At 48.2% G+C, this 14,301-nt stretch overlaps 1 protein-coding gene across 1 annotated transcript in view; it reads right to left on the reverse strand.

Annotated features, from left to right (window-relative positions):
* Positions 1 to 10,494, reverse strand: part of MCU (mitochondrial calcium uniporter) — a 117,165-nt gene extending 106,671 nt beyond the window's left edge. Inside the window, exon 1 of the mRNA XM_077350423.1 lies at positions 10,286 to 10,494. Coding sequence (XP_077206538.1) covers positions 10,286 to 10,438 — 153 coding nt within the window. The 5' untranslated portion in view covers positions 10,439 to 10,494. The remainder of the gene's footprint in view (positions 1 to 10,285) is intronic.
* Between the last annotated feature and the right edge of the window lie 3,807 nt (positions 10,495 to 14,301).

The following is a 14,301-nucleotide window of genomic DNA, read 5'->3' on the forward strand; positions in this document are numbered from 1 at the left end:
CAAGCAGAGACTAGACCTTACAACAAGCCCTGGGGTCAACTTTGTTTTCGTGTTAACTCAAGCAGTAGGATCCACTAACAATAGCTATACTAGCAGAGACTAAGTCATCTTTAGCAGAACAGTTACCATGACTTGCCAGTAAAAGGTCTTCTGGCCAAATAGGTAGATCTCAATGCAAAAGAACAAGCATACACAAATTGGACACTAAATATGGCAGCATCCAAAGCCAGCTGAAGAACATTCCAATATCTCAGGATCCACCGCTGCTGACGATTCTTTCCCAGTCTTTCTAGGCTCAGCACAAGTTTCATTAGAAGACAGGCAAAATTCTCACACAGAAAGCTAATTATACATACCTAAGAAATATTGTTATCACCAATTACTGCTAATGGAAATCATCACTTCTTAATCTTGTGATTAATCTTGTGATGTCTTGCACGCAAGTACTGCAACCTGTATCTCTTGCATTTCATTGGCTTTTGACCCCACTGTTTTATTGTTTTCCTTCTCTGTGCTCATACATATATCTGCCAACAAAAGAAAAATTTCATGCATTGAATGAAATAGGCTCTAGCCTACAAGCTTTTATCTTTAACCGCTCCGAGCGGAGCGGATTAAATAAAGCAGTAAGGGACCCGAGGGCAGGCCCTGTCCGGGATGAGGAAGGGTGCCGATGGGCCCCTTCCCCCCGACTGATAATCGGAGTGCCCAATCGGCAGACCCGCCCGCACACATCAGCTCCAGCAGCGGGCTCCTGCACAACACCTCGCCCCTGGCCTGCACAGCCAGGAGTGGCCCGCGCTGCCACCCAGTGCAGGATGACATGGCGCCACCGCCACTGCCAGCCCCGCCTGCACACAGACCCGCTCGGACACCAGCCAACGTCGCCCAGTGGCCGGCCTGGCGGAAGAGACTCGGAGGCCCGTTGCGGAGCCGGAGGTCGTGCCGCTGCCGCCGGCCTCACCTGCCACCACAGAGCCAGCCCATCGGCAGCAGCCTCACCTCAAGCTCCACCACCTACATTCAAGCCCTCACCGCCACGGGCCCAGGTAGGCCGCGCCGTGGAAGGGGGCCAGGAAGAGCCGGCACCAGCTCACACACCGCCCCACACCCAGCCTCGGGTCCGGCCCCTGGCCCAGCACAGCCGGAGAGCCGACCCGCAATACTCCCGAGCCCCATTAGCGCGCGCTGTATTTAGAGTACAGCGGGCTTATTTTCTAGTTCCATAATAAACCTGTTAGACATAAAGGCGCCCAAAGATTCCTTCCTGATTTTATGGGATGACCCAGAAGGAAGAATAAGCAATGGCTTCAGCATGAAACTTGATCAATGCGACAGCAGATTAGTACAGAACTCCAGAAGTGAGTAGCACTATGAAAGTTCACAGCTATGAAATATGGGGCAGACCATAAGGCTGGCCTGGGGTTTCATTGCCCCTTGTACTGGCTGAATGTACACTGTAACTGCACAAAATCACATGCCATAGCAACCACAAAAAGATCACAAAATCACATGCCATAGCAACCACACTGACTGCTGCCAACTAGTTGTTAGCAAATAAATTTCAGAACCTATGAAGTGGAATGCACACACACCACAGAGATGATCATAATAACTTTTTCTGATTGACCAGGTATAGGACTTTACATATGCCTGTGTGTGGAAATAGGCGCCATTTTTATCAAGACTGTCAGCCTTGCATTCCAGCTTCTTCAACACAGGGAGATCAAGAAGAAGGTGGTTCTTCATACTCCACTTTCTTCTACAAGGAGTCTCCAAGCAGCTTACAATCGCCTACCCATTTTCTCCCCACAACATACACCCCATGAGGTAGGTGGGGCTGAGAGAGCTCTAAGAGAACTGTGACTGGCCTAAGGTCACCCAGCAGGCCGTATGGGGAAGAGTGGAAAATCAGTCCCAGTTCTCCAGATTAGAGGCTGCCGCTATTAACCTCCACACCAAGCTGGCTCTCATCTTTTGAGATGCAGCCAATTCCATCTCCTTGCTGAGCGTACTCAGATAATTTGTAATCACATACATGGATGTAGTAAGTTTTTACATGTACTACTAAAATATTTTATGGGTATATTGCAAACAAATTATACATACTGGCTAATAAACCACAAAGATCATTGATGCTGGTAACTTTTAGAACACTAAATAAAACAAAAAAATGGTCTTCTCAATTTAAAAAGTCTAATACTTAATTATACTGCGTAATATAATAGCATTAATAGAGTGTAAATAGGTCACTGTTAAAGAGCAACAGTCTCAATCAGAACTGACATACGGTTTCCTATTGTTAAAAGAAAAATTGTCTAGAAATGTAAACAGAGTACGTACAAGGACAGTTATATGACATAAACAGAAGAACAGTATATTCTGAAGCAATGTTTGGAAGAATCACTAGTCTGCTGTTATACACCAAACATATCAAACTTTGTGCATCTTTCACCTGTTTCTTCATACCATAAAAAAGGTTTTACAAATTTAACAACCTCAACCTTATTCCAGCCCCAAATCACTAACCCATGCATATATTCCCTAAACCAGATGCTATCAAAAAAGCATGAGCACAGAGCTATACATACTTCCCAATTCATTCTATAGAAATGTCTTAAGCTGCCCAACACTTCTGAAAAGCGTTTCAATTTTATCCATACTAAGCCACACACACACTTTAAATATTCTTTGTTAGCACTCGCAACTTTTCGCTCTGAGAGCCACCACAAACTTAATTATATTCATGTCAGAGCTGTGCTATTTCAAAACAATGAGGCCCTGCTCAAATCTTCATAAAAGCTTATATCTAGAATGAAACTTTGTATACCTAGAATGAAACTTTGTTGGTCTTAAAGATACCACTGGACTCAGATTTTGTCCTTCATAAAGCAAGTATATCTTCTTTTATTCCTTCAGTTGTTTCAAAGCCTTGACCAATAAGCGAATATTACTCAATTCTATACAGCTACATACCCAAGTTAGCCTGATCCCGTCAAATCTCAGAAGCTAAGCAGAGTCAGCCCTGGCTTATATCGGAAGGGGAGACCACTAAAGAATATCTGGGTCACTACAAAGGAGATAGCGATGGCAAACCATCTCTGAAGGTCTCTGGACTTGAAAACCCTGTGGGGGCAACCGTATGTCAGCTGTAAGTTGATAGCACTTTCCACTACTATCACATACCAAAGCTGCACAGGAACTAGTACTGGAGTAATTACAGTCTCGGAATGCATGCCAAGTACAAACTGGTGGTCGAGTGCATGGTCCAGGGCCTTTCCAAGCCTCTTTCACACTTTCAGTAGTGGAACAATTTCATCCCATGACAGCAGCGGGAGTCACGTATCCAAATGCAGCTTTTAAAAAGATTCTGTTCTGTCACTCCAAGAGGTTCATCTGAACGCAATGCCTCATAACTCTGAGCCATTCAGAATAAAATCTTGACACATAGTTGGTTCTAAACAAAAAAAGCTTTTAAAAAAAGGTTTATTATCTTTCAGCAGAGCATCTTAAGAGCAGTAGGTTCACAGCAGAGCATCTTAAGAGCAGTAGGTTCACAATGCCCCACTGCAGGGCACTACTGCTGAACTCACTGGATCCAGAGAGACTTTACTTAAGGGACTTGCCTTTGACTTTGTTTGTGTGTTACAGCAATCAAAGTTGCTTATGTTTCCATTGGCAGTATCTTCTCCAGGTTCTTAAATAGCCACGCTTGGATTAAGCAAAACCTTTCAAGATGACCAATGAGTAAAAACTAATAATAATAACAAGAACAGGTAAGGGGCCATTCAGTATGTATTAAATTCAATGCAGATGTGAACCGAAGATGCCAGCATTTCCTTAGTAGTCTGAGATTTAGCAGCTAGTGGAAAAATAGACACTCCTTATTATGGACGTTGCCCGATGCTGAACATTGTTTTGGATACTGAGCAGCTCAGCCAGAAGGATCAAATAGCAACAGCATGACAACGCTTTGTGCTTGTAGCAAACGTTCTCTAGACCAGAGAAGAAAAAAATTCCAATCAGCCAGTCACCCAGATGTTCATTCTGTCCCAAGCATGGTCGTTTATGTAATGTTTAAAACAGTTTTCCAGCCATGCTCTTCATCTGCAAAATTCACTTACAAGCGTTATTACTGCACTCTACATTCTCCATTTATTTTTTCTAAAACCCACTCATTTGAAAATGAACTTGGTGATACCTTCCTATCACTGTCAGCCGCTTTGTCTACCACTAAGCAAAGGTCTAGACCCGGCAAAAGCAGGAGCAAGGCAAACAGATGGGAATAAGGCAGCAAATACCACTCAGAAACAGTGACGCAGGGGAAAAGTAGCATTCAGAGCAGCAGCCCCCATTACCTCATCTCCCCACAGGCCAGGAACTCCCCCCTCCCCAATCAATCTGTACAATGAACCTGGCAACCCTTTCATGATCCTGAAGATCCACGAAGCACACAAACAGCACTAGCAACTTCAATAACCTAACTGCTGATGCTAGCCATTCTCATGTCATACCTTTAAAGCCAACGAAGGAGAGGGAAAGGGGGAAGACTCCCATTGGAACAGTCGGTACCATAGAGTGTGAAATGAAACAGAAGGCTACACAAACAAGGTTGCCTCTGCGCTCACCCACAAGCAGATGGTTTTTGCGGTGGAGGAAGGGAGTCAGTTTAGCCAGCGAGGGCTCATCTCGAGAGGTTACCTAATAAGAAACGTCAAACAGAGGAACGGGAAGCCTGAAGAAGGCTGAAGAGTTTGCCAAGGCAGACCGATGAGTGACAGACAAGGCAACTGGGAGCCAAGCACAAAAGAAATGGTCATATCACAGGTAACCTCTGGTTCAATAACCAATGTACATTTTTATTCGTTGTTCTCCTACTCCAGAGGTAGTCAAACTGCGGCCCTCCAGATGTCCATGGACTACAATTCCCAGGAGCCCCTGCCAGCATTCGCTGGCAGGGGCTCCTGGGAATTGTAGTCCATGGACATCTGGAGGGCCGCAGTTTGACTACCCCTGTCCTACTCCTTTTAGGCACAGAGAGCTGTTCCACTAGAACTCTCTACCACATCAATCTTAGCTTTAAAAGGCCTTTCATTTACCTTGCTGGTTTTTCCATGAAATAGCAGTTGCTAATTCCTGTCCTGAAGTTTACCACTGCACATACGTACCAGATAGTGATTGTGAGGAAGAAAGGTGGTATCTGCTCAGAAATAACTTTTTAAAGCTTCACCAATTAGGCAGAGAATGTATATAACTAACAAAATACAAGCATGGCTGAAAGTACGTTAGCTTTCTGAACTGTACACATTTAAAATGTATTTACGTGGGTAGGCATGTTGGTCTGAAGCAAAGGACACAGTTTGAGTCCAGTGGCGCCTTGAGGACCAACAAAGTTAAATTCTGCATTTAAAATGTGTGCGGTTCAAAAGTTTTGTGACCCCATAGATTCCATTCTTTTCTTTTTCAATTATATACAAATTAGGGTGGAAAAATTCTGCAGATAGCCTCTCCCTCCCCCCAGGACCTGGAAAGGCTGCAGGCCCCCAGGAAGGGAACTCACCAGCAGGGACAGCTGTCACGCAGCAGGGATCTGCAACCTCTGAGCCTCGGAGGGAAGTGGAAGGAGGAGGGGGGTGGTCAGGGGTGGGGGATGGAAGGTGATTGGCTGACTGCTGGACAGACAGGCAAGCCGGTTGGGGGAAGAGGCACTCAGGGGTGGGGACAGCCGCTCTGAGTGGGTGTTAAGCACTGAGTGGCACTTAAGCCATGAGACATGCTCCTCCTCCAAGGCCTTACCAGAAATATTATGTGGAACAGATTACTTCTTTGAAACACAAGATGTTCATATAATAATTCTGGCAGTTTACATATATCATGGGGGAATCCTTTTAAAACTGGTACGGTGGGGTGAAATAAAGCAAGTAACTGTAATATACCACAATGTATGTGCTGCCTTACCCCCAGAAGTGGCATCAATGTATGAAAATATCCAAATATGCAGCTTACAAAGTAAACTGCTAACTTGCAAAACAGTATACTGCAGGCCCGACCACTACTGCTGTGTGTGACTGAAATGTTCACACAAACACATAGCACAGCCAAGACAACTATATGATAATGTGTACAGGACCTTCTCGTATCAAATGGCCTCCCCACACCCTAGCCTTCTTCCACATGTAAGCTTATACAGAATTCAGCTTTACATAACTCTGAACCTCTGATCAGCTCTTTAACCAGGACGTTTAGTGATTGTATTCAATATTGTCACCAACCCCCAAAATATTACTAAACTCTCCCATTTATCCACTAGGAGGTGACAGTTCCTTAGTAAACAGAAACTCATCTGTTGTGCTCTCATACTACAGCTGTTAATTGAGTTAAGGGTTATCCACCCAGCAAGACTTTGAGGGCAGGGCTTTCCGCAAATTCGCTTTTGGCTCCAAATCCTGCATCAAATAGGATTGCATGAAATTTTATGCGCAAAGAGATGAGGAGGCGTAAGCCAACGAGACGCCACCCTCACTCCCCAATCTACTTTCACTACAGTAGCACCGCAGAGGTGTTAAATCAGTGCAGAAAAACACAAGGCCATTGCAGTACATATGCAGTAATGACGGTCACTGAAAACACAAATCTGGATCAAATCTCATTTGTATACAGCTGTTTCCTCATGGGGATCGAATTACATCAACACCTTTAACCAAAGGCATTCTTCATCTTATAATCTGCTGGGGGGGGGAACTCTCATTCTTGTGCTGTACAAATAAACGAAGGCCATCCTCCAAAGAAGTATGTGGCGAATTAATGGATGAAGGCCATCCCCCAAAGATGCATGCTATGAAGAAAACTTCCCATGCACAGCCGCAGCTCTGTTTGCCGTTGCCTGGAAACAAAATAAATAAGCGAAGCTCACTGGACTAATGTCTTTTTCCTCCTCAGTTCAATATCAGTCGGATAAAGGTAATACACGTTAAGAGAACAAGATGATTTTTATCTGGCAGTGGCCTACGTTGTTCAACAGGCCAAACTCAAACATGCTTTAAGTAGATTACAGCTAGTTTCCACACATAGGTGAAAGAGATCCAGAACACATTCTCTCACCCTGATTTCTCCAACCTGAGAGCAGCCGAGTCAAGTGGAAGTGGCTACTTCATACGACAGCATGCAGTCAAGAACTGTGTACAATCCAACCAATTTTGTCATGCCTTTATCACCAACTAGACAAGCGGTTCTCAACCTGGGGGTCAGGACCACTTTGGGGGTCGAACAACCCTTTCACAGGGGTCATGGCGGGGAAAGCAGCTTGGCCGGCAGAGCACCATGCACACAACAGCCGTGCAGGGTTGATCGAGATAGAGTGTTCATCTGTCTGGAGCAGCAGAAAAGAGCAAGATAGGCATGGTGGGACCAGAGGCAGAGCTGAACTGAGAAATCCCGGGGAAAAAACAATTTATATACAATCAAGAACAATGGATCTTCACGCCATTGGTCAGTTTCAGTTTAATTTCTATGAAAGAACACTTGCATAATTTTATGGTTGGGGGTGACCACAACACAAGGAACTGTATTAAAGCAGTAGTCAACCTGTGGCCCTCCAGATGTCCATGGACTACAATTCCCATGAGCCTCTGCCAGCATTTGCTCATGGGAATTGTAGTCCATGGACATCTGGAGGGCCACAGGTTGACTACCCCTGTATTAAAGGGTTGCGACATTAGGAAGGTTGAGAACCACTGAACTAGACTGAGGGAACTGTAGACGTCAGAGCAGATTCTGACCTTGCATAACCTGACTGATCAATGTAGGGGGTCATTTACTCCATACACAGGAAAACTGCTCCATGAAATCTACTATAACCTTGAAACAGAATGAAAACCAAAAAAGCAATTGTCTGTGTGCGTGTGTGTTTGTGTGTGAGAGGGAGAATGATTAATATGATGGTAGCAGGGAAGATAAAAGCTGAGAGCAGGATGAAACTATAACCATCCATAGTTCACCTATGTCTCCTCATGTACTGGAAGAACGTAACAGTTTTCTGTAGCCCTGCTCACCAGATACAACCTTCTCAACAGTACAGCCCAGTTACAAAGTTCAGTTGGTGGCTGACTGGAATTAGCATCATCTCTAAGGGTCCATGTGCGTCGCTTGTCATCGTAAAGGCCTTTTTTGACAATGTGAAACATTGGCACTGCAACCCTGTAGAAAAGGGATTCCCAACCAGGGCTCCCTGGAACCCCGAGGCTCCGTTAGAGCTCCTCAAGGTCCCCCCGGACTTTCCCTTGTATCCTGTTTTACTGGACTCAGCCACAAGGTATTCCTGGCCTTGCCGTAAAAGCAGGAAACCAGCTGCTTCCATTGATCTGGGGGTGACATTCCCATGTGGCTACTGTGTCTGGGAAAGGAGGCAGTGGGCTTAGACTGGAGTACCTCTGCACAGGACAGTACTGTAAGCCTCTTCCTTCTCCATACTGCCATCATTCACTTCAACCAACTAATGTTTTGCTACTGGAACTTGAAAAGCAATGAGCAAAGCATAGAGGATTTGAGTAAACAGGGGCTTCTATCAGATGAAGTTGTTAAGCAATTCACTACAATCAGAACTTCCTTGTTTCCTTGCACTTCTGCAGAGTTTCTTTGCTTTAGCTGCTGATTAATATGCTTAGGTCTATTTTTTAAATATCTGGTCCCTTGGGAAAAAAGGTCTGGCAGATTTTCCAAGTTTGATATATTCTCCCACCAGAAATCATAAGGTTCGTTTTATACAAACAAGCCCTCAATTCATACCATGCACAACCCAATGTCTAGTTGAGCTTTCACTTCTGCACAACAGTCCCACATGAAAAAAGTAAACAGAAGTAACACAGTTAACTTATTTTTGCACTTGGGTATATATTTAAAGTAACAGATCTGGTCAAACTGAAAAAGATCCTGTAGGCCTTTCATCCTTCACGCCTCCTACCCTAGATATTACTAAAGCCTATGTTGTACCAAGTTGACCTGCTCACCTTAATGAAACATTGACAGCAACTTTAGACCATAAAAGACAAGCCAAGACTTTGGACTGATTGTGGAGAATCCTTGGAAGGGTGTTACACACGTGAACTAGCAAGCATAAGACACGTACAAGACTACAACAGGATTTTACCAAACGCATCCTGAAATGTGATTCACTGTGTGACCATGAACATCCAGATCCAGAATGTAATAAAAATGTAACTTAAAAGAACAGGAAGTTGATTTGGAGGACCAAACACACAACAACTGCAGCAAGGGAGCACCCACAATACCCAACTGAATGCTTGGCTTTCGCCCTGGGGCACCATGTGCAGTGTACAAACTTTCAGATCGCTCATTCATTGCAGTCTTCATAACCGGCTGGGTCATCAAGGCAGGGCCCCACGCTCCCCCCCCCCCGTATCTTACAGCCTGCAACAGCAAACAGTGGCAAACCCAGGGAGAAGCGCTGTCCCCCAAGATCTGCATTCCGCCCAGCCTCACCGCATCGATTCTGCTTCTAACAAATAACTTTGCCCAGAGGAGGAGGGGGGGGGGCTGTACTTCTCATGCAACTGTGAGAAATCACTGGCTGGCCGGGAGTCAGTCCCTTTATTGATCGAAGGAGCGGGGGGGGGGGGGGCGACCCTGTGCCCTGTCTCCTCTCCCCCGTCAGGAAAGCAAGAAGGGAGAGCGACGGCAGGGCCGGCCTCTTCCCCTCCCTGGCTGTAGCTCCGGGAAGGGAGGGAGGGAGGGAGGGAGGGCGGGCAAGCTGGGCCGATGCCAACTCTCCCAGCCCTTCCCCGGAAAAAGCCCCCGACCGCTCCTTCGCCGGCTGCCCAGTTCAGCCCGCGCCACGCGAGGACGGCAGCCGGGGCTGTGCGGCGCTCCAGAGGGACGCAGCGCCGCGGCGAGGGAAAGGCTCTTCCTCCGAGCCACTGCAGCAGCGGCGGCAGCAGAATCCGCGGCATCCCCCTCCTCCGCCTCTTTCCCCCGCGCACCGCGGCGGCATCGCTCCCACCTGCCCTCCAGCAGCCCCGGGCGCCGGCAAGGGAAGCCCCGGCAAGGCGGGCAGGAGAGGCAGGGGTCGCCCTTGTCCCGGGCGGGCGGGCGGTCCCTGCGCCGTCGGGGCGGGCTCTGGGCTGGGCTCCCCGCCGGAGGGGAGAAGGGCGGCACCGGCAGCCGCGCCCCGCGTCCCCACACGGCTTCAGCCTGGCCGTCGGAAGGGCGGCAGCCCCAGCCTCGGCGCCACCTGTCCCGGCTCCGGCCTCCGCGCCCGAGGGGGACTCACCGTCCGGTGTCGCGGCGGCGGCGGCGGCTGGCGATGCCTGCCCAGCGCTGGGAAGCAGCCGGCGGCTGTCAGCGCCGCCGCCGCCCCTCCTCCGCCGCCGGGAGTCCGGGAGAGGAGGAGGAGCAGCAGCGATCTGCCCGCGGTGGCCGCCATCGCTCGACTGGAAGTCGCCCCGCTCTCCGGCAGGCAGCGCTGCGGGGTTGCTGGAAAGGGGGCGGGGAAGAGCCTTCCGCCGCCCCGCCTCTCCGCCCGCCCCCTCCGCGCGCCAGACAGCCAGCCAATCGCGAGGCTCCGCCGGCCGCAGGGCGCGGGCCTCGCGTGTCACTCCCAGGCCGAGGCTCGCCGCCAGTGCCGGCACCAATCGCCGGGGCGCGGCGAGGAAGGGAGGCGGGACAAGGGCGGCCTGAAAGCTGTCTGTCAGAGGAAAAGGGGGGGGGGGGGGAGAGAGCAAGGAAAGTGCTACTTTGTTCAGCAACAGCCGGGCGTCGGGGGGGGGGGGGTAGAGGTGCTGCCTGTTGCGAGTTCGTGGGCAGGTGGGGTGCCCGCGGGGGCGTCGTCAGGGCTCCTTCCGCACTCATGGCCTAACCCAATTCCGATGTGCTTTTGCAGCGGCATGGATCATCTGCCTCTCGGTCCGCTTCGTTAGCAAGTGGCTGCAACGGGACTCTCGCGCGGGCGGGTTTCCAGCCAGGCGCGATGCCAGAGGTGCCCTGCGGGGCAAGCGAAGCGTGCGGAGGGAAGGCTGGCCGTGGGCAATACGCTTTGCGGAGAGCTCGGTGTGGTGGTGTGGTGGTGTGGTGGTGTGGGGGCGGGGGGGGGACTCCTTGCCTCCGCCTCGTGTTCCTCCCATAAAACTGTTTGCGGACGAAAGCACCGAGCATTGACAATCCGTTCAGGTGTGAATCGCAGACTTGCTGGACCAAGAAGCCAATTTACCAAAATCAATGTATTTTTTTTTAAGATGAAGGAGAGTTGGTTCTTGTATGCCTCTTTTCCTCTACCCGAAGGATTCTCAAAGCGGCTTACAGTCGCCTTCCCATCCCTCTCCCCACTACAGACACCCTGTGGGATGGGTGAGGCTGAGAGAGCCCTGATATCACTGCTCTGACAGAACAGCTTCATCAGCACTGTGGCAATTTCAAGGTCACCCAGCTGGCTGTGCCTGGGGGAGAAGCAAACCCAGCGAGGGAGCTCCTAACCACTCCACCACACTGGCTAATCCATTGAGTTTCCGTTTCATTTTAGGTTAGGAACTGACTCATAAACGGAACCTGAAGAAAGATCTCTTGCTGTAACTTCAAGGATTTGCGGAACATCTTTTTAAAAGATGCAGTAGAAACGGAAGTGTGTCAGATGTGGACTTTGGTTCACATTTGAACGCTCCCGTGGACTTGCCGCCCAGGGCAAGCCACTGTCTTTCAGCTTCCATTCCTGATGGAGTTATATGGAGCAATAATAATGACTCAGCCAGGGCTGTAATTGTAAGTATTAATGCCCCACAGAAAGAATGCTGTCTAAATAGAGCCTGAGAGAAGGTAAATCTAAATAATGCATAACATATTGATGCCGGATACCAGTGCGGTGTAGTAGTTAAAGAGCAGCAGACTCTAATCTGGAGTACCTGATTTGATTCCTCACTCCTCCATAGGCAGCCAGTGGGGTGACCTTGGTGTAGTCACAGTTCTCTCAGAGCTCTCTCCACCCCACCCACCTCATAGGGTGTCTGTTGTGGGGAAAGGAAGAGAAAGGTGTTTGTAAGCCACTTTGGTAGTCCTTTGGGTAGTGAAAGAGAGGGTATAAAAATACAGCAGTAGCCCACTGAGACTAAGAAAATCTTCAGGATATTCCCATTTTTTCCTTGAAATCTTTGTTTGATTTGTTTTCCAGTGTATATCCCTGCGCATACTTTAGAAGGCCTAGCTAAAAACAGTTTAAAAACCTCAAGAACAAAATCAAAATTTAACAAGTATAACTGTCTTAAAATTGATGCCCCTTCCTTCTGTTCACTTTGAAATGCTTCACTGATACCCACAGGAACATGAATTTGCTGGAATTTGTCCACCTTGTATGAAACAGCAACAATCCCACTGCATATTAGAATAAAGTTCTTTTAAAGACACAAAACTTTGGTGTAAGCTGCCCGAAATGGACATACCTGTGGGCAGGTTTGTTCAGGAGCTTCTAAGTACATTTCCATGTATTTAAGCTAGATGAGTACAACCCTGGCTGGGAAAACGGTTGTGACGTTGGATGCATGGTATGGGGTTTCGAAGATGGGATCATCATATGCAAAAGGAAGATCACAGTTGAAAGGCTTCCTATAAAGTAACTGGAGGAAAACCACAAGCAGCCAGCAGAACCTTCCACAAGCGTTCTTGTTCTCATTGTTTTGTTTCATGATATTTTATGTGCCACCTTGAGCCTTTGGGGAAGGGCGACATAGACATTTGAAAATAAAGTCTTCAGAGAAACAGGTGTTGTTCCTCTAGAACAGTGGCCCTCGGTCCGTAGACCGGAACCGGTCCGTAGATCATTCGGTACTGGGCCGCGGGTCCTCCTCGTCCTCCCCGGCTGCTGCGTTGAGGGCTGCCCTGCCATTCTGCCGCTGGCTCACCTTTGGTGCTCTCCAGCGGCCACCATGGCTGGGGCTCCCCCTCGGCGTGGCACTGTGCAGCTGTTGCTGGCAGCACCCCCTAGTGGGCAGCGGGAAGTCAGGGGTGCAGGCAGGAAAGAAAGTGGAGCAGGGGTTCATGCGGCGGCGACGTCCCTCGGCAAAAGACTACCCCCCCTGGCCTCACTAAAATTGTCAAGCATTGACCGGTCCCCGCTGATAAAAAGGTTGGGGACCACTGCTCTAGAACAGCCTACGCAAGCCTTTCTCAACTTTTTATCATTGAGAACCCCCCGAAACATTCTTCAGGCTTCGAGAAACCCCATTATTCTTGGGAAACATAGCTAAGTATATACCCACCCGGGGCCCCTCCCCTTCCCACCCCTTCTAGACTCAGCCATTTTGGGAGGAGGGGGACAGATGTATGGTCATATAAATCTAAAATAAATAAATATTACTCAATAAATATTTAACAACATTTTAAAATATATACAAATTTAACTCTCACCCATATGGGAAACCCAGGGATGTCAAGAAGTCCCAGGGTTTCATGAAACCCTGGTTGAGAAAGCCTGGCCTAGGCTGACAGATAGCTGTGTGGAAGGATAGGTAGAGTGAAGGAATAAAAGTGTCTCTAGACTTCAGGCCACAGGCTGGCCTTGTAATGCTGTGCCCTGCAGCAGGCTGCCATGATATACAGCACAACACTATAGCCACTCAGCAGCATCTGCACACAGCATTGGCATCCGGTCACAGTGCAGGGTGCAGATACAGGGACATAAGGGAAACAGGTGGAGTGGATCTGCTTTGGCATATTTCTGTCATCATGCAGACGGGTTCGGCTCAGAGTGATGAAGATGCAGCGATTGACCCTTGGTTGCTATTTTATCCCCTGTGGAAGCATGATGCTGCAAGCTACCTATAAAGATGCAAATCATGGCTATCGCGGGAGCGCTTGACTCAATCATATCATTTGACACGTGAAATGAGGCACCCCTGGGCTAAATCAAGTGGCTCATGGGGCAGCGAGTGAAGCCTGCAAGCTGTTTTTAAGGGCGTCTGGGAACTTGAGGGAGCGTCACATGGTGACTATGGCCGCAGCCCTTTCATAAAATATGAAATGCATCTTCAGATCAGGGTATAATTGCAATAGAAAAGAATGAGCATCTCCTGAACAAAAATTGTTTAAATGTTCTACATCCATACAATAGGTCATGAGAAGGCCACCAAACGCATGGGCAGAATAGATCAAAACAATATTCCAAAAAAGAGGGTTTTATCCGTCAAAATATTTTTGATGCATGTATAAAAATGTGTGTGTCTCAGCTCATCAATATATAATAATCTAGGGGTTGATAATAACTAGAGAATGTGCTCTATTCTGACGCAAATAAAGCTTCTTTGT

This window comes from Paroedura picta, chromosome 8 (genome assembly GCF_049243985.1).
Source record: "Paroedura picta isolate Pp20150507F chromosome 8, Ppicta_v3.0, whole genome shotgun sequence".
In the NCBI taxonomy this organism is placed as follows: domain Eukaryota; kingdom Metazoa; phylum Chordata; class Lepidosauria; order Squamata; family Gekkonidae; genus Paroedura; species Paroedura picta.